Source organism: Ranitomeya variabilis, chromosome 1 (assembly GCF_051348905.1).
Source record: "Ranitomeya variabilis isolate aRanVar5 chromosome 1, aRanVar5.hap1, whole genome shotgun sequence".
Lineage (NCBI taxonomy): Eukaryota > Metazoa > Chordata > Amphibia > Anura > Dendrobatidae > Ranitomeya > Ranitomeya variabilis.
The window spans coordinates 657,737,774-657,757,436 of record NC_135232.1 but is presented as its reverse complement, the minus strand read 5'-3'; the positions used below and the strand labels follow the sequence as shown (position 1 = coordinate 657,757,436).

At 48.0% G+C, this 19,663-nt stretch overlaps 1 protein-coding gene across 2 annotated transcripts; it reads left to right on the top strand.

The window, feature by feature from the left end:
• The first annotated feature begins 7,811 nt into the window (after positions 1-7,811).
• Positions 7,812-19,442, top strand: EAPP (E2F associated phosphoprotein). 2 transcript variants are annotated; one of them, XM_077262732.1, is made up of 7 exons: positions 7,812-7,967; positions 14,412-14,584; positions 15,294-15,475; positions 17,131-17,220; positions 18,227-18,350; positions 18,749-18,874; positions 19,023-19,442. In XM_077262732.1, the coding sequence occupies exons 2-7, from the start codon at positions 14,511-14,513 to the stop codon at positions 19,297-19,299; spliced, it is 873 nt and encodes a 290-aa protein (XP_077118847.1). In that variant the 5' UTR covers positions 7,812-7,967; positions 14,412-14,510; the 3' UTR covers positions 19,300-19,442. The 2 variants fall into 2 exon arrangements, with proteins under 2 accessions (XP_077118847.1, XP_077118853.1); XM_077262738.1 differs by lacking the exon at positions 7,812-7,967 and adding an exon at positions 7,996-8,084.
• The last annotated feature ends 221 nt before the right edge of the window (positions 19,443-19,663 follow it).

Genomic DNA, 19,663 nt, shown 5'->3' with positions numbered 1-19,663 from the left:
AGGATTGCTTCAAAGCATACTACACGTCCACAAATTAATAACATTTGCTTATACCCTGTTGACACAACACACTATAAATCTGATGTACCGAGCACATCTCACATAACACCACATTATAAATTCATACACCAGTAAAACAAAAATCATTATAATCAATACTATAAAACTATGCCTCTAGATAAATTCAATCAGGGGTGTATATTCCAAAATGGGGTCACTTGTGAGGGGTTTCCACTGTTTAGGCACATCAGGAGCTCTGCAAACGCAACATTACGCCTGCAGACCATTCCATCAAAATCTGCAATCCAAAACATCACTCCTTCCATTCCGAGCCCAGCCGTGCACCCAAACAGTGGTTTTCCCCCACATAAGGGGTATCAGCGTACTCATGAGAAATTGCACAACAACTTTTGTGGTCCATTTTCTCCTTTTTTACTTGTAAAAATAAAAAAATTGTTGCTGAAAAATTTTGTGGAAAAAATTAGATTTTTTTTTTCACGGTTCTACGTTCTAAACTACTGTGAAGCACCTGGGAGTTCAAAGTGCTCACCACACGGCTAGATAAGTTCCTTGAAGGGTCTAGTTTTCAAAATGGGGTCACTTGTGGGGGTTTTCCAATGTTTAGGCACATCAGGGGCTCTGCAAACGCGACATGGCGTCCACTATCAATTCCAACCAAATTTGCATTCATAAAGTCAAAAGGTGCTCCTTCCCTTCTGATCCCTGCCGTGCGCCCAATCAGTGGTTTTCCCCCACATATGGGGTATCCGTGTACTCAGAAGAAATTGCACAACAACTTTTGTGGTCCATTTTCTCCTTTTACATTTGTGAAAATAAAAAAATCATTGCGGGAAAATCATTTTTGTGGAAAAAATGTGATTCTTTTTATTTTCATGGCTCTACGTTCTAAACTTCTGTGAAGCACATGGGGCTTCAAAATGCTTACCACTAGCTAGATAAGTTCCTTGAAGGGTCTAGTTTTCAAAATGGGGTCACTTGTGTGGTTTTCCAATGTTTAGGCACATCAGGGGCTCTTCAAACGCGACATGGCATCCGCTATCAATTCCAACCAAATTTGCGTTCAAAAAGTCAAAAGGTGCTCCTTCCCTTCTGAGCCCTGCCGTGCGCCCAAAACAGTGGTTTTCCCCCATATATGGGGTATCGGCGTACTCAGGAAAAATTGCACAACAACGTTTGTGGTCCATTTTCTCCTCCTTTTACAATTGTGAAAATAACAAAATTGTTGCTGAAAGATCATTTTTGTGACTAAAAAGTTAAATGTTCATTTTTTCCTTCCACGTTCCTTTAGCTGCTGTGAAGCACCTGAAGGGTTAATAAACTTCATGAATGTGGTTTTGATCAGCTTGAGGGGTGCAGTTTTTAGAATGGTGTCACTTTTGGGTATTTTCTTTCATATTGACCCCTCAAAGTGACTTCAAATGTGATGTGGTAAAAAAATGGTTTTGTAAAATTTGTTGAAAAAATTAGTAATCGCTGGTCAACTTTTAACCCTTATGACTTTCTAACGAAAAAAAAATTTGGTTCCAAAACTGTGCTGATGTAAAGTAGACATGTGGGAAATATTATTTATTAACTACTTTGTGTGATATGACTCTGATTTAAGGGCATAAAAATTAAAAGATTGAAAATTGCAAAATGTTCTAAATTTTTGCCAAATTTCCATTTCTTCCACAAATAAACACAAGTCATATCAAAGAAATTTTACCACTAACATGAAGTACAATATGTCATGAGAAAACAATGGCAGAATCATTGGGATACGTTGAAGCGTTCCAGAATTATTACCTCATAAAGTGACAGTGGTCAGAAGTGTAAAAATTGGCTGGGTCAGAAAGGTGAAAACAGGCTGGGTCTCGAAGGGGTTAAAACATTTGAAACACTCAGGAAGGAGTTGCCTTTGGAGCATAATATGTTCTACCAGTATCTGGAGTTGCTACACGCATTCTCTAGACAGTGGAGAAGGTCACCGATAGTGATACAGAGTGACAGTATCACCACAGAGGGGTAGTAGGGGGTCCTATATCGCTAATTTACAGGGGATTGCTGGATACGTTTTTGGATAGACACCCATTGATGGCTAGAGCTAAATGGACAAGGGATTTGGGAGACATATCGGATGATCAGAGGGAGTCGATTTTACAATATGTCCGTAGAATATCTATAAGTGAATCTGGGAGGGTGTCGCAGTTATTCACTATACATAGGGTATACAGGACACCTGTGTAGATGAAAAAAGCTGGACTAAGGGCGGACCCCGGATGCCCGAGATGTACGATGGATGAAGCTGATATTCTTCATATGCTATGGTCTTGTCCAAGACTACAGGCATTTTGGATTGTGGTCCTAAATTTAGTGGAAAGAGTGACGGAAGCAACTATTACTCGAGATCCATTGATGTGTATTTTAGGACATGTAGAGGAGGTGGCGTCGGATGAATGGGGTAGGCTAGCAATAGCTAGACTGCTTTATGTTGCAAGGAAAACTATCACATTGCACTGGTTAGATAAAAATCCTCCTACTAGGAAAGAATTTGTGAATAGAGTTAATTTTGTAATCCTTATGGAGCGAAGCGTATACATGAAAAGAGGCAAGATGAACCACTACGAGAATATCTGGGGGGGCTGGTTGGACTTTCCCGGATTGGCTTCTGCAGAACTCGTCAAAAATAGGATATTAAGGTTATAAAAGAGTGTACAACATTGTAATACATGGATAATGATTGTAGAAGCGTGACGGGGGGGTGCGGTCACGTGCTGACTAGACTCTCCTTCACATCTCTCAATAGGACGTGTGGTCACAGGGAATACAGGGGAATTGTGAACGGGCACGGGGCACTCACGATTCGACAGTCTGCAGTCACATAGTGACTAAACGCGTTTCTTTTCAGACGAAAAAAACCCTTTAATGATTAGTATGGCTGTGTTCAGTCACAAATATACATGTTGGTAATAGTAGTCTTGGTGTGGCGATATTTGTGCCTTGTACGCGGTAATATTGGTATATTGATCTTGGTGTCGTAGGTTTCGGTCAGTTACAGGATCGTAGTTATATTCAGACACTGGTGATAATACCGCCACACCATGACCATATATTATTTTTCCTTCTATAGGTATTATTGGTCTTGGTGTAGTGGAGTTTTGTAACACTATGGCAACATTTGTAACTTGGTGATTATATTAATCTGTATGATTGAATCTGGGCAATATGGTGGAGGGGGAGAGAAAATCCAGGTCCGAATTTTGTCCTGGGCTCACCGTACTCTAGTTAAACCACTGCCCAAACATTTTGTTAAAAAAAAATTGACTTTGTTCCTTACAGGGGAAAAGCAGGAAAACTAAAGAAACGTGCAATTGTAGCAGACCTTCAGATGGGCCAAGTTTTGGGCTATTCACAATTGGCAGTATAGCTAGCTTTTGTGCATGGTAGGGACCACACCTATTTAACGTTCATTCTGCTGACCCCGAACTCATATGGGGATATACAGTTGCATGTAAAAGTCTGAGCATACATGGTCAAAATTACTGTTATTCCGAACAGTTAAGCAAGTTGAAGATGAAATGATCTCTAAAAGGGCTAAAGTTAAAGATGACACATTTCTAGTGATGAGCGAATATACTCGTTACTCGAGATTTCCCGAGCATTCTCGGGTGTCCTCCGAGTATTTTTTGTGCTCGAAGTTTTAGTTTTTATTGCCGCAGCTGAATGATTTACATCTGTTAGCCAGCATAAGTACAGGTGGGGATTTCCTAGCAACCAGGCAACCTCCACATATACTTATGCTGGCTATCAGATGTAAATCATTCAGCTGCGGCAATAAAAACTAAAACTCTGAGCACTAAAAAATACTCGGAGGACACCTGAGGTTGCTCGGGAAATCTCAAGTACCGAGTATATTCGCTCATCACTACACATTTCCTTTGTATTTGTATTTTAGATTAAAAAATATACACTGCTCAAAAAAATAAAGGGAACACTTAAATAACAGACTATAACTTCAAGTAAATCAAACTTCTGTGAAATCAAACTGTTCACTTAGGAAGCAACACTGTTTGACAACAGACAACAGATGGAAATTATTGGCAATTATCAAGACACACTCAGTAAATGAGTGGTTCTGCAGGTGGGGACCACCACATCTCAGTACCAATGCTTTCTGGCTGCTGTTTTGGTCACTTTTGAATGTGGGTTGTGCTTTCACACTCGTAGTAACATGAGACGGACTCTACAACCCACACAAGTGGCTCAGGTAGTGCAGCTCATCCAGGATGGCACATCAATGCGAGCTGTGGCAAGAAGGTTTGCTGTGTCTGTCAGCGTAGTGTCCAGAGGCTGGAGGCACTACCAGGAGACAGGCCAATATACCAGGAGACATGGAGGGGGCCGTAGGAGGGCAACAACCCAGCAGCAGGACTGCTACCTCAGCCTTTGTGCAAGGAGGAACACTGCCAGAGCCCTGCAAAATGACCTGCAACAGGCCACAAATGTGCATGTCTGCACAAATGGTTAGAAACTGACTCCATGAGGGTGGTCTGAGTGCCTGACGTCCACAGATGGGGGTTGTACTCTCAGCCCAACACCATGCAGGACGCTTGGCATTTGCCACAGAACACCAGGATTGGCAAATTCGCCACTGACGCCCTGTGGTCTTCACAGACGAAAGCAGGTTCACACTGAGCACATGTGACAGACATGACAGAGTCTGGAGACGCCATGGAGAGCGATCTGCTGTCTACAACATCGTTTAGCATGACCAGTTTGGCAGTAAGTTAGTAATGGTGTGGGGTGGCATTTCTTTGGAGGGCCGCACAGCCCTTGATGTGCTCGCCAGAGGTAGCCTGACTGCCATTAGGTACCGAGATGAGATCCTTAGACCCCTTGTGAGAACATATGCTGGTGTGGTTGCCCCTGGGTTCCACTTAATGCAGGACAATGCCAGACTTCATGTGGCTGGAGTGTGTCAGCAGTTCCTGCAAGATGAAGGCATTGAAGCTATGGACTGGTCTGCCTGTTCCCCAGACCTGAATCCAATTGAACACATCTGGGACATCATGTCTCGCACCATCCACCAACTTCACATTGCACCACAGACTGTCCAGGAGTTGGCGGATGCTTTAGTCCAGGTCTGGGAGTAGATCCCTCAGGAGACCATCCGCCGCCTCATCAGGAGCATGCCCAGGCATTGTAGGGAGGTCATACATGCACTTGGTGGCCACACACACTACTGAGCATCATTTATTGTCTTGAGGCATTTCCACTGAAGTTGGATCAGCCTGTATTCAGACCTCTGTGGGATATTAATTTTAATTTACATTGATCATTTTTATGTTTTCTTAACACATTCCACTATATAATGAATAAAGATTTGCAACAGGAATATTTAATTCAGTGATATCTAGGATGTGGGATTTTAGTGTTCCCTTTATTTTTTGAACAGTATATATATAATCATGTTTTACATTTTAAAAATTACAAAAAGGAAATTGGGCCAAAGCAAAAGTTTAGGCACCGTTGGAGGGATTTGTGTGCTCAGATTACTTTGACCAAGGTTTCAGACCTTAATTACCCTGTTAGGGTTATGGCTTGTTCACTCTCATCGTTAGGAATGGCCAGGTGATGCAAATTTCCCAGTGTCCTGTAACCTTGTTCCAGAAAACAGCAGCTATGGGCTCTTCTAAGTAGCTGCCTAGCACTCTGAAAATGGTGGAGACCCACAAAGCAGGAGAAGGCGATAAGAAGATAACAAAATGTTTTAAAGTTGCCCTTTCCTCAGTTCAAAATTGAATTAAGAAATTGTTAACAGGAACAGTGGAAGTCAAGATAAAGTCTGGAAGACCAAGCAACATTTCAATGAGAGCTGCTCGTAGAATTGCTAGAGAGGCTAATCGGATTTCCCTGCTTGACTGCAAAAGACCTTCAGAAAGCTTTAGCAGACTCTGGATTTTTGGTACGTTGTTCTACTGTTCAGAGACACCTACACAATTATGGCCTTCATGGAACAGTCATCAAAAGAAAACCTCTCCTGCGTCCTCACCATGAAATTCATCGTCAGAAGCATGCAAAAGAACATATAAACAAGACTGAGGCATTTTAGAAACATCTGTCCTGTGGACCGATGAGGTTAAAATAGAACTCTTTGGCCACAATGATCAGATATATGTGGAGAAAAAAGGGCACAAGATTTCAGGAAAAGGAACATCTTGCAAATCATTAAGCATAGGTGTGGATCAATCATGCATTATCCAAACAGCAACTCTTATGTAGGTTCATTCTGTTAACGCTCCTACATAGGCTAGTGACTGTTTGTTTGTTTTTGTTTACTTACCAACTTAGTAATGAGGGTGTTGGGTTGACACCTTTTCATTTCTAAACCTAGGACTTGGTGTTAATGACAGCTGCTAACACCAAGCCCTAATCCCATTACTCTGAAGCTACTGCATACAGTGCCTTGCGAAAGTATTCGGCCCCCTGGAACTTTTCAACCTTTTCCCACATCATGCTTCAAACATAAAGATACCAAATGTAAATTTTTGGTGAAAAATCAACAACAAGTGGAACACAATTGTGAAGTTGAATTAAATTTATTGGTTATTTTAAATGTTTGTGTGTCCTGCACAGAGGCATGGTCCCGGGAGTAGGACTCCCCTAGGCTGTCTACTTGTCCTGTAAACAGGGGTGGTCTCCGGTGGAGGACTCCTCTAGGATGTCTGTGTGACCCAAATGCAAGAGTAGAGGAAACCTCTAAGATGCCTGTGTGCACTGTACACAAGGGTGGTTCTGAGCGGAGGACCCCTCTAGAATGTCTGTTTGTCCTACACACTGGGGTGGTCAAGAGTGGAAGACCCCTGTAGGATATCTGCGTGTCCTGCACACAGGGTGATCCCGAGTGGATGACTCCTCTTGGATGTCTGTATTTTCTATACACAAGGTTGGTCCTGGCCTAAGGACCCCTCTAGCATGTCTGTGTGTCCTGTATACAGGGGTGGTCTCAGGCAGAGGACCCCTCTATGATGTTTGCGTGTTCTACACACAGGATGGTCCCGAGCGAAGGTAGTATCTAGGATATATGCGTGTCCTGCACATGGTGGTCCAGGGCGGAGGATGTGTGCCTGTCCTGCACAAAGGGTGGTTCTGGGTCGAAGACCCCTCTGGGATGTCTATTTTTTATAGACCGGGTTGGTCCCAGGCATACGACCCCTCTGTCTGTATTTTCTATACACAGGGGTGGTCCCGAGCGGAGGACCCCAAAAAGATGTCTGCGTGTCCTGTAAATAGCAGTGGTCCTGAGTGGAGGACCCCTCTAGGATATTCATGTCCTGTACACAGGGATGGTCCTGAGCGGAGGACCCCTTTATTAGGGTGTCTGTATTTTCTATACTTAGGGGTGGTCCGGCCGGAGTAGCCCTCTAGGATGTTTGCGTGTCCTGTACACAGGTGTGGTCCCGGGTGGAGGACCCCACTAGGACCTAGAGGGGTCCTCCACCCGAGTCTAGGATGTCTGTGTGACCTGTACACAGGGTTGGTACCAGGTAGAGGACCCCTCTAGGATGTCTGTGTGTCCTCTATACCCGAAACCGAGAACTGCGACAGGTTTTCTGCCTCTCACTGATCCATTCACTGACAGCAAGCAGAGTGCAGCAGGACATGCACTGACGGAGTGACACGAGACTTGCCTCTGCCCGGTGCAGCTCAGCACTACTGCACAAACAGCGCTGCAGCAGCGGAGAGTGCGTGCCACACCGACACTAGTGCACTGAAGCGCCGCGCCAGTTGCTATGTCACCCCCAGCATTATTTCAGCGGGCCACCGTAACCACGCCCACCCTACAATCTCGGCTACGCCCATTTGTGAGGGTAGCTAGTTGCTTACGTCATTGCCTTGCGTCGATAACTTGATGACGTCATTGCCGTGCGACGCTCGTTGTTGGTGTTGGGTTCACCCAGGAAAAGGTAAATCTATATTGTATGATTGTTAATTTGAATACAGCAGTTTTTTATTGAGAGGGGACGGCGGGTGTGAGGCTTCGCAGTAGGCTCCTGGACAGCGTCACTGAATCTCCCGTTTTGGTAAATTGCTTGGAATTGATCCTGGAGCAGCTGGATAGGAGCAGCATGTCTGCTGTCCTGGATTTCCGCACTGTATGTGGCAGGGTTTCTATTCAGGGGTCTGGAGAACCAGGCTTATTGCCACTGTGGGGGCTCTGATGGCGGCAGAACCTGGGTGACTGCTGCTGTGGGGGCTCTGATGGCGGCAGGACCAGGGTGACTGCTCCCGTGGGGGTTCTGATGGCGGCAGGACCAGGGTGACTGCTCCTGTGGGGGCTCTGATGGCGGCAGGACCAGGGTGACTGCTCCTGTGGGGGTTTTGATGGCGGCAGGACCAGGGTGACTGCTCCCGTGGGGGTTCTGATGGCGGCAGGACCAGGGTGACTGCTCCTGTGGGGGTTTTGATGGCGGCAGGACCAGGGTGACTGCTCCCGTGGGGGTTCTGATGGCGGCAGGACCAGGGTGACTGCTCCCGTGGGGGTTCTGATGGCGGCAGGACCAGGGTGACTGCTCCCGTGGGGGTTCTGATGGCGGCAGGACCAGGGTGACTGCTCCCATGGGGGTTCTGATGGCGGCAGGACCAGGGTGACTGCTCCCGTGGGGGTTCTGATGGCGGCAGGACCAGGGTGACTGCTCCTGTGGGGGTTCTGATGGCGGCAGGACCAGGGTGACTGCTCCCGTGGGGGCTCTGATGGCGGCAGGACCAGGGTGACTGCTGCTGTGGGGGCTCTGATGGCGGAAGGACCAGGGTGACTGCTCCTGTGGGGGCTCTGATGGCGGCAGAACCTGGGTGACTGCTCCTGTGGGGGCTCTGATGGCGGCAGGACCAGGGTGACTGCTGCTGTGGGGGTTCTGATGGCGGCAGGACCAGGGTGACTGCTCCTGTGGGGGTTTTGATGGCGGCAGGACCAGGGTGACTGCTCCTGTGGGGGTTTTGATGGCGGCAGGACCAGGGTGACTGCTCCCATGGGGGTTCTGATGGCGGCAGGACCAGGGTGACTGCTCCCGTGGGGGTTCTGATGGCGGCAGGACCAGGGTGACTGCTCCTGTGGGGGTTCTGATGGCGGCAGGACCAGGGTGACTGCTCCCGTGGGGGCTCTGATGGCGGCAGGACCAGGGTGACTGCTGCTGTGGGGGCTCTGATGGCGGAAGGACCAGGGTGACTGCTCCTGTGGGGGCTCTGATGGCGGCAGAACCTGGGTGACTGCTCCTGTGGGGGCTCTGATGGCGGCAGGACCAGGGTGACTGCTGCTGTGGGGGTTCTGATGGCGGCAGGACCAGGGTGACTGCTCCTGTGGGGGTTTTGATGGCGGCAGGACCAGGGTGACTGCTCCTGTGGGGGTTTTGATGGCGGCAGGACCAGGGTGACTGCTCCCGTGGGGGTTCTGATGGCGGCAGGACCAGGGTGACTGCTCCTGTGGGGGTTTTGATGGCGGCAGGACCAGGGTGACTGCTCCTGTGGGGGCTCTGATGGCGGCAGGACCAGGGTGACTGCTCCTGTGGGGGCTCTGATGGCGGCAGGACCAGGGTGACTGCTCCTGTGGGGGCTCTGATGGCGGCAGGACCAGGGTGACTGCTCCTGTGGGGGTTTTGATGGCGGCAGGACCAGGGTGACTGCTCCCGTGGGGATTCTGATGGCGGCAGGACCAGGGTGACTGCTCCCGTGGGGATTCTGATGGCGGCAGGACCAGGGTGACTGCTCCCGTGGGGGTTCTGATGGCGGCAGGACCAGGGTGACTGCTCCCGTGGGGGTTCTGATGGCGGCAGGACCAGGGTGACTGCTCCTGTGGGGGCTCTGATGGCGGCAGGACCAGGGTGACTGCTCCTGTGGGGGTTTTGATGGCGGCAGGACCAGGGTGACTGCTCCCGTGGGGGTTCTGATGGCGGCAGGACCAGGGTGACTGCTCCCGTGGGGGTTCTGATGGCGGCAGGACCAGGGTGACTGCTCCCGTGGGGGTTCTGATGGCGGCAGGACCAGGGTGACTGCTCCTGTGGGGGTTCTGATGGCGGCAGGACCAGGGTGACTGCTCCCGTGGGGGCTCTGATGGCGGCAGGACCAGGGTGACTGCTGCTGTGGGGGCTCTGATGGCGGAAGGACCAGGGTGACTGCTCCTGTGGGGGCTCTGATGGCGGCAGAACCTGGGTGACTGCTCCTGTGGGGGCTCTGATGGCGGCAGAACCTGGGTGACTGCTGCTGTGGGGGCTCTGATGGCGGCAGGACCAGGGTGACTGCTCCTGTGGGGGCTCTGATGGCGGCAGGACCAGGGTGACTGCTGCTGTGGGGGTTCTGATGGCGGCAGGACCAGGGTGACTGCTCCTGTGGGGGTTTTGATGGCGGCAGGACCAGGGTGACTGCTCCTGTGGGGGTTTTGATGGCGGCAGGACCAGGGTGACTGCTCCCGTGGGGGTTCTGATGGCGGCAGGACCAGGGTGACTGCTCCCGTGGGGATTCTGATGGCGGCAGGACCAGTGTGACTGCTCCCGTGGGGATTCTGATGGCGGCAGGACCAGGGTGACTGCTCCCGTGGGGGCTCTGATGGCGGCAGGACCAGGGTGACTGCTGCTGTGGGGGCTCTGATGGCGGAAGGACCAGGGTGACTGCTCCTGTGGGGGCTCTGATGGCGGCAGAACCTGGGTGACTGCTCCTGTGGGGGCTCTGATGGCGGCAGGACCAGGGTGACTGCTCCTGTGGGGCCTCTGATGGCAGAACCTGGGTGACTGCTGCTGTGGGGGTTTTGATGGCGGCAGGACCAGGGTGACTGCTCCTGTGGGGGTTTTGATGGCGGCAGGACCAGGGTGACTGCTCCCGTGGGGGTTCTGATGGCGGCAGGACCAAGGTGACTGCTCCCGTGGGGATTCTGATGGCGGCAGGACCAGGGTGACTGCTCCCGTGGGGGTTCTGATGGCGGCAGGACCAGGGTGACTACTCCCGTGGGGGTTCTGATGGCGGCAGGACCAGGGTGACTGCTCCTGTGGGGGTTCTGATGGCGGCAGGACCAGGGTGACTGCTCCTGTGGGGGCTCTGATGGCGGCAGGACCAGGGTGACTGCTCCCGTGGGGGTTCTGATGGCGGCAGGACCAGGGTGACTGCTCCCGTGGGGGCTCTGATGGCGGCAGGACCAGGGTGACTGCTGCTGTGGGGGTTCTGATGGCGGCAGGACCAGAGTGACTGCTCCTTTGAGGGTTCTGATGGCGGCAGGACCAGGGTGACTTCTCCTGTGGGGGTTCTGATGGCGACAGGAGCAGGGTGACTGCTCCTTTGAGGGTTCTGATTGCGGCAGGACCAGGGTGACTGCCGCTGTGGGGATTTTGATGGCTGCAGGACCAGGGTGAATATATGAACTCCAATATCGCTGTACATGTAAAAAAAACCCATAAGATACTTGGTTAACTTTTTTTTTCAAAAAGTGCAAAAGCCTCCAACCACATCAAGGTGTACGTAAATATGGATGGTCCCTGATAGTGATGAGCGAACATGCTTTGATAAGGTGTTATCTGAGCATGCTTGTGTGCTAAGTGTCTTCGGCGCTTGATATGTTCGAGTCCCCACAGCTGCATGTCTCGCGACAGTTCAACAGCCACAACACATACAAGGATTAGGCTAGGTTCCCATTGCGTTAATGGTTGAGCGCTAATGGACAGTGTTGCACGGCGAAATTAACGCCGTGCAACGCGTCCGTTAGCGCTCCCATTGCCTGCAATGTTAAAGCGCATTGCTAGCGCGTGTCATTTTCGGCACGCGCTAGCGATGTGCCGTTCTTTTGTAGCTCCCGTGGGGGTTCTGATGGCGGCAGGACCAGGGTGACTGCTCCCGTGGGGGTTCTGATGGCGGCAGGACCAGGGTAACTGCTCCCGTGGGGGCTCTGATGGCGGCAGGACCAGGGTGACTGCTGCTGTGGGGGCTCTGATGGCGGAAGGACCAGGGTGACTGCTCCTGTGGGGGCTCTGATGGCGGCAGGACCAGGGTGACTGCTGCTGTGGGGGCTCTGATGGCGGAAGGACCAGGGTGACTGCTCCTGTGGGGCCTCTGATGGCAGAACCTGGGTGACTGCTCCTGTGGGGGCTCTGATGGCGGCAGGACCAGGGTGACTGCTGCTGTGGGGGCTCTGATGGCGGCAGGACCAGGGTGACTGCTCCTGTGGGGGCTCTGATGGCGGCAGAACCTGGGTGACTGCTCCTGTGGGGGCTCTGATGGCGGCAGGACCAGGGTGACTGCTGCTGTGGGGGTTCTGATGGCGGCAGGACCAGGGTGACTGCTCCTGTGGGGGTTTTGATGGCGGCAGGACCAGGGTGACTGCTCCTGTGGGGGTTTTGATGGCGGCAGGACCAGGGTGACAGCTCCTGTGGGGGCTCTGATGGCGGCAGAACCTGGGTGACTGCTCCTGTGGGGGCTCTGATGGCGGCAGGACCAGGGTGACTGCTGCTGTGGGGGTTCTGATGGCGGCAGGACCAGGGTGACTGCTCCTTTGAGGGTTCTGATGGCGGCAGGACCAGGGTGACTTCTCCTGTGGTGGTTCTGATGGCGGCAGGAGCAGGGTGACTGCTCCTTTGAGGGTTCTGATTGCGGCAGGACCAGGGTGACTGCCGCTGTGGGGATTTTGATGGCTGCAGGACCAGGGTGAATATATGAACTCCAATATCGCTGTACATGTAAAAAAAAACATAAGATACTTGGTTAACTTTTTTTTTTTCAAAAAGTGCAAAAGCCTCCAACCACATCAAGGTGTACGTAAATATGGATGGTCCCTGATAGTGATGAGTGAACATGCTTTGATAAGGTGTTAGTTATCTGAGCATGCTTGTGTGCTAAGTGTCTTCGGCGCTTGATATGTTCGAGTCCCCACAGCTGCATGTCTCGCGACAGTTCAACAGCCGCAACACATACAAGGATTAGGCTAGGTTCCCATTGCGTTAATGGGTGAGCGCTAATGGACAGTGTTGCACGGCGAAATTAACGCCGTGCAACGCGTCCGTTAGCGCTCCCATTGCCTGCAATGTTAAAGCGCATTGCTAGCGCGTGTCATTTTCGGCACGCGCTAGCGATGTGCCGTTCTTTTGTAGCGTGCCTCGGACGCTGCTTGCAGCGACCGCCGCGCGCCCGAGGTCCGTTCCCCGCTCTCGCAGATCTAAGATTTAACGCGATCCCTTAAAAGAAATTGCGTTAGCGCAATCCGCGAGCGCTTAGCGCTAAACGGATTGCCCTAACGCAATGGGAACCTAGCCTTACCTGTTTGTAATGGAATCCCTGCATCCAAGCTCTTTCCACCTGTCACCTGCAGCTCAAAAATATCTCCAAAATCCGTCCTTTCCTCAACCCTCAATCTACTAAAATGCTTGTGCATGCCCTCATCATTTCCCACCTTGACTACTGCAACATCCTTTTTCTGTGGCCTCCCTGCTAACACCATTGCACCTCTCCAATCCATCCTTAACTCTGCTGCCTGACTAATTCATCTCTCTCCTGGCTACTCCTCCGCTTCCCCCCTCTGCAGATCTCTTCACTTGCTCCCATTCCCTCAGCGTATCCAGTTCAAATTACTAATACTGACCTACAAAGCCATCCATAACCTGTCTCCATATATCTATGAAATAATCTCCCGATATCTTTCCTCACGTAATCTCCGGTCCACCCAAGACCTCCTTCTCTCCTCCACACTTATTCACTCCTCACCCAACCGCCTCCAAGACTTCTCCCGAATATCCCCCATCCTCTGGAATTCTTTGCCCCAACACGTCCGACTATCAACGACATTTGGATCCTTCAGACGGAACCTGAAAACCCACCTCTTCAGGAAAGCATACAACCTGCACTGACCCCGCTGCCTCCTCACCACTACCGAAGCTACCGCCTCACCAACAGCGGAGCTCCTGCAACCCTCAACCTATTGTCTCCTTCCCCACCATCCTGTAGAATGTAAGCCCGCAAGGGCAGGGTCCTCGCCCCTCTGTATCTGTAATTGTTAGTTTGCTTACTGTAAGTGATATCTGTAATTTGTATGTAACCCCTTCTCATGTACAGCACCATGGAATCAATGGTGCTATATAAATAAATATAATAATAATAATTTGTTTCAGCTGTCGATCCGCCGCTTGACATGCAGGTGCGGGGACTTGAACATATTTTTCGAGCATGCCGAAGACACTCGGTTAACACGTGAGCTTTCTCAGATAACACCTTATCCAAGCACATTCGTGCATAACTAGTTCCCATCACTAATGTTCTACTTCTCCATGTGCCAAACCAGACCTCATCTAAACAGAGGAAGTGAAGGAAAACCAGGCGTAGCTCGTGATTAAAGCCTTGCTGGGAAGATAATGTATAAATTAAAGTGATTCTGTGTTTTGCAGCTTTATATCCATCGCTGATCTATCTGCAGCATATCCTTCTGCTTGTAAGTCCGCACATACAGCACATGTGACCAGGAATTACACTAAGTGTGATTCACCATGAACCGGTTACAACAAGAATATGACGCTTATCCAATAGAAGAACCTAGTGATGAAGAACGTGGTATTAGCAGGTGAAGATTGTGCTTTGTGATCATAAATCAGTATATACTATTCATATATATCCATATATATAAAAATCCATATATATAAAATTACACCGCTGTACTAGGTATTACTTGAGGACACAATATTAGATTGACTCTTATACAGTCCTTATGGTGTAGGTCATGACATATGGAAACAAGGAATAAAATAAGGACTCGCTTTTTCCTGCACCATTCTCTCCAGCACTTCAGTATATGATCATTCAGACATCTGGGACCCCAAAAATCAAAAGGGGTCGTGGCACTGTTTCTCCTTCCGTTTTTTCTTGCATAGCTGCACTTCCATCTGTGCAGGCAACTGTGGCCGCACCGTTGCACTCGAGTGTATGGGGTTGCCAAAGGTTGGGCCAATGGTAGTAGTAATGATAATAATAATAAAAAACTATTATTATTATTATTACTACTAAATGTCAGAAAATCCTAGCGGTATGCCATCAATTGAAGTGGAGGTCCATGGTTGCAATATTTCCTTTATTTTACTATATGTCTCTCTTTCTAGCCCTTGCCTAATATAAACTATGTGAGAAAGACTAAAAGTATAGTCCCTGTGGTGAACATTAATATCTATTTACCATCTCTCAAATCTCAACAGTGATCTGTTTTATTAGAGAAAGCAGCTAAACGCTTCCTTGTAACTTGAGTAGGATTTTTTTTATGACTGTTTTCTCTTTTGAAGTTCTGAAGATGAGTTGGACATTCTTTTACACGGAACTCCAGAGCAGAAGCGTAAGTTGATTCGTGAATGTCTTACCGGCGAAAGTGAATCTTCTAGTGAAGATGACTTCGAGAAGGAAATGGAAAATGAGCTGAGTTCCACCATGAAAACAATGGAAGGGAGATGGCAAAGCAATGGCCCAGGTTGGTGAATCGCTTTTTTAAAATGGGTAATAGCCCTTTGCACACTGATGTCATGCGTTTCCTTTTTACATGACCAACATGTTAAAGCAGCACTGAAACAGTCATTTCTTTTATCATTGTGTAGCCCCATAACAATAGTCATATGCAATATTTTATATATATATATCGAAATCGTGGGGTTTTTTTGGACTAAAAGACGCACCAGACCATAAGACGCACCCCAAACTTTCAGAAGAAAAACAGGGGAAAAAAATGATGCGTTCAAATGAGGGTCTGTTTTAAAGTCCAAATTCAGCTTACCGGGGGTAGGGTGTGATCGGGAGTGCTGGTGAACTGTGGTCGGTGATCTGGGGATGATCTGACTCATCCCAGGCTGGTGCGGCAGGTTCGGTGGTGCGGGGGCTCCGCCACTTTGTGAAAACCGGAGCCCCCACACATCCATCTCAGGATGGTGCGTGGCAGTTTCACAGATGCTCGGTAATGTGGGGGCTCCACCGACATTTTGTGAAATCCCAGTGGTGCGGGGGCTCCTTAACTGCCACGAGCCAGCCTGGGATGGATGTGTGGGGGGCTCTGAGATTTAACAAAATGTCGGCAGAGCCCACGCACAACCAAGCATCTCCGACATTGCCGCGCATCTGCCTGGGTGAGACGTGAACAGACAAAAAATACATCACAAAGTAACACAGTTCAGCAGTTACAGGAGGAGTGCGGGTCCTGCTCGCAAGCTACAATATATAAGGATGTAGGGTTGCATTGAGTAAGCCATGTTCTAGTCATCACTGGAAATACTAGCAATGGATCCCCCAAATGTGGATACATGGTAAGCGCCTGTGCACACGATGCAGATTTAGTGCAGATCTGCGTTTTTTTCTGCCGCAGAAACGCTGCAGATCTGCACTGTGATTTACAGTATAATGTAAATCAATGTGAAAAAAAAGCTGTGCACATGGTGCAGAAAAATTCGCGCAGAAACGCTGCAGATTTCAAAGAAGTGCATGTTGCTTCTTTTGTGCAGTTCTGCAGGGTTTCTGCACCCCTTCATGATAAAAATCCGCACTGGTAAAATCTGCACAAAAATTGCACAGAAACTGCACAAAATCTGCAACAAAAACGCACAAAAACTGCATCAAATCTGCATCTGCGTTTTCTGCCAGGAGATGCAGATTTAATGCAGAAAATTCTGCACCACATTTCCTACGTGTGCAAATAGCCTAAGGCCATGTGCACACGTTGCGGTTTTTGCTGCGGATCCGCAGCAGTTTTCCATGCGGTGTACAGTACAATGTTAACCTATGGAAAACAAAAACCGCTGTGCACATGCTGCGGAAAAAAACGTGCAGAAACGCTGCGGTTTATTTTCCACAGCATGTCAATTCTTTATGCGGAATCTGTAGCGATTAAAACTGTGTAAAACTGCAGAAGAATCCGCACAAAAACCGCGGAAAATCCGCGATAAATCCGCAGCAAAAACGCAGTGTTTTTGCCCTGCTGATTTATCAAAATCAGTGCGGAAAAATCTGCACACCAGTCCGCAAAGTGTGCACATAGCCTAAAAGTCTATTTGGGGGGGTGAAGAGCGTTTACACTTTTAATTTTAAGTTGTTTGTTATTAATTTGGTGACTGTAATAATTTGGGTGTGTTTGTATTGTAGACGCCTCTACAAGCGGTGCCACAACATCAAGAGGAGACAAGCCGCAGTATTATGATGAGATATACTTTGACTCTGACTCTGAGGATGAAGGTAAATAAAGATACATTTAGCATGGTGTGAATAGTTGGATATCTTTGATCACGTTTCTAACAAGTTGAATCTTTGAATTGATATATACATTGTACATTATTATTATTATTCATTTTAAAGCATTTCATTTGCGTTATGTCAGATGGTTTAAATTATTGGAGACAAAAGTCTTGAAGAGTGTTTTGGTTGATGAGTGTACCAGGGCGGAGGTGAGAAGGAGGTGTTATGAGGACCGGAGATTACGAATGGGAAGTTATGGGGAGAGTAATTTGGAGAAGTGTGGTCGTAACAGAATATGGACAACCTTGTATGTAACTGTTAGTAGTTTACATTGGATTGGACGCCAGTGAAGGGATTAGAAGAGGATTATTTACAGGGCCAAACTCCTCACCTGAGAACCGCCACTGTAATCCCATCGAATGAGCATATATGCAGCAGTGGACTCACTTTTTTGCATAAATCATTAGTTTGTGCAAATATAATTAAAACTTTCTTTGTAAGCTAAATTGTCATCTATCTGATCTCCCAGCAGCCTGTATTACATTTTTTTTCCTGCTGAAGGTTTTTAAAGGCCTCCCCCGGTTACACAAAAACGTTCTAGCGTAACTATAGTGCCAGTTTCACTCTGCAATTTTTCACGGTCCGTACTTTGACCCTATGAACGGACTGACCGTTTGTTTCCTGACCCGAGCTCTGTGGCCTTATATTCACCTATGAGGCTGCTGAGTTCAGGTCACAAGACTTGCGGTGGATCCTTGTTACTCTGTAAAGGACCGTGAAACATAGATTCATTAGATCAACCTAAATAGAACAAAGGGAGTTTGGGGGGATTCAGCTGCAACAGGATGAAGTGGTCATCTACTCTACAAGCACGAATAGAGAAAAATATACAGAAACCAGATGGGATGTACTACAATTAGATAAAATAAATTACGGCTTTTATCTCAAAATTCCAGTGTGAACAAGTCTTCGTCGATACTAATCAATTGTTACTATTTCTTCTTAGGGACTGAAAAAGGAAAGGTACAAACGCGGAAAGAAAAGCACAAAGTGCTGACTAATGATGACTTGCTGTACGATCCACACGAGGATGACCGGGACCAGGAATGGGTAGATGCCAAAAGAAGAAGGTAAGGCTACAACTCAATGCTAGTAATTAAACTCTATTAGATGCTGATGTTTTTCCATTGTAATGGAAAGAAATCATAATCACAAGATCCCCAAAATCAGAGGAGCAGAAGTCTATACTGTGTATTGATATGCTGCTTGCGGATTATGCTCACTCCTCCTGATAAGAGGCTTATAAAGTGACATATGGACCGTCATATGCCACCATATTCTACTAGATTCCACAACTCTAGGGGAGAATACCATCGTACTAAGGTGGAGGAGAATGTAGCCGTAATCTGGCATAGGATGCCAATGTTTATTTATTTGTTTGTTTGTTTCTCACTGATCCATTACACCAGATAATAGATTAAAAATTAATGTTACTTGGGGTTTTTTAAACTATCTCTTTAAATATTAGTTACAGAAACCTCAGAAAACAAAGGCAATCGCAGACCCATTCGACCAAACAGGATGCTCTTCCCAGCAGCGATGCCATCTTGAACTGTCCAGCCTGTATGACTACACTTTGCTTGGATTGCCAAAGGTACGTGCACCTAATATGTATTAGCTGGTATTCCGGTTTCAGGATATACATTTTAGTCCATTTTTTTCTAATTTGACGTCTTTTTCATTTCCTCTTTGTTTTCAATAACTTAATTATTATCTCTACGGCAAAACAATTTTTCTTGCAGACACGAATCCTATAGGACACAGTATCGAGCCATGTTTGTCATGAATTGCATTGTCAACAAGGAGGAGGTTTTAAAATTTCCTGAACAGCCAATAAAGAACAGACGACGGGAGAGGAAAAAAAGGAAGGCTGCCACTGCAGAGTCAGCAATAGCAAGGCAAAGTAAAGCGGTGGATATGTACCACCCCGTGAAATGCAGCGAGTGTTCCACCGAAGTGGCCGTTTACGACAAGGAGGAAGTCTACCATTTCTTTAATGTCTTAGCCAGCCACTGCTAGGACCGGAACATTGACTTTTTCAGTGATGCTTTCCATCACTTACAGTTTTATTTTGCTTTTTATATTGATTTTCGGTATTTTTAGCATTGAAAAGTCTTTGGAGATAATCATATTCCTGATTATTAAAAAGGAAATCAAATCAATATTAGATGGATTTAATCACTGGAGTCACCGAGAGCGACGTTGAGGAAATGGAAACCGTGAAATAAGAGCAGATTTTTCTAAATCGTTTCAGAGACGCAAAGCTTTAGAGCCTTTGTGCACACTGATATCATTATAATATAACTTACTGGGGGAATCTCAGACTGGTTCTTGTATATAGAGAGAAGCATCTAAAGTGTACAATGCTGTTTTCTCACAATTA

Bases quoted from the DNA above. Each gene is read 5' to 3' on its own strand.
- EAPP (XM_077262732.1), top strand. From the start codon at position 14,511: ATGAACCGGTTACAACAAGAATATGACGCTTATCCAATAGAAGAACCT. The intron at 15,476-17,130 runs GTTGGTGAATCG...TTTGTATTGTAG, and splicing joins ATGGCAAAGCAATGGCCCAG to ACGCCTCTACAAGCGGTGCC. The intron at 18,351-18,748 runs GTAAGGCTACAA...TTTAAATATTAG, and splicing joins GTAGATGCCAAAAGAAGAAG to TTACAGAAACCTCAGAAAAC.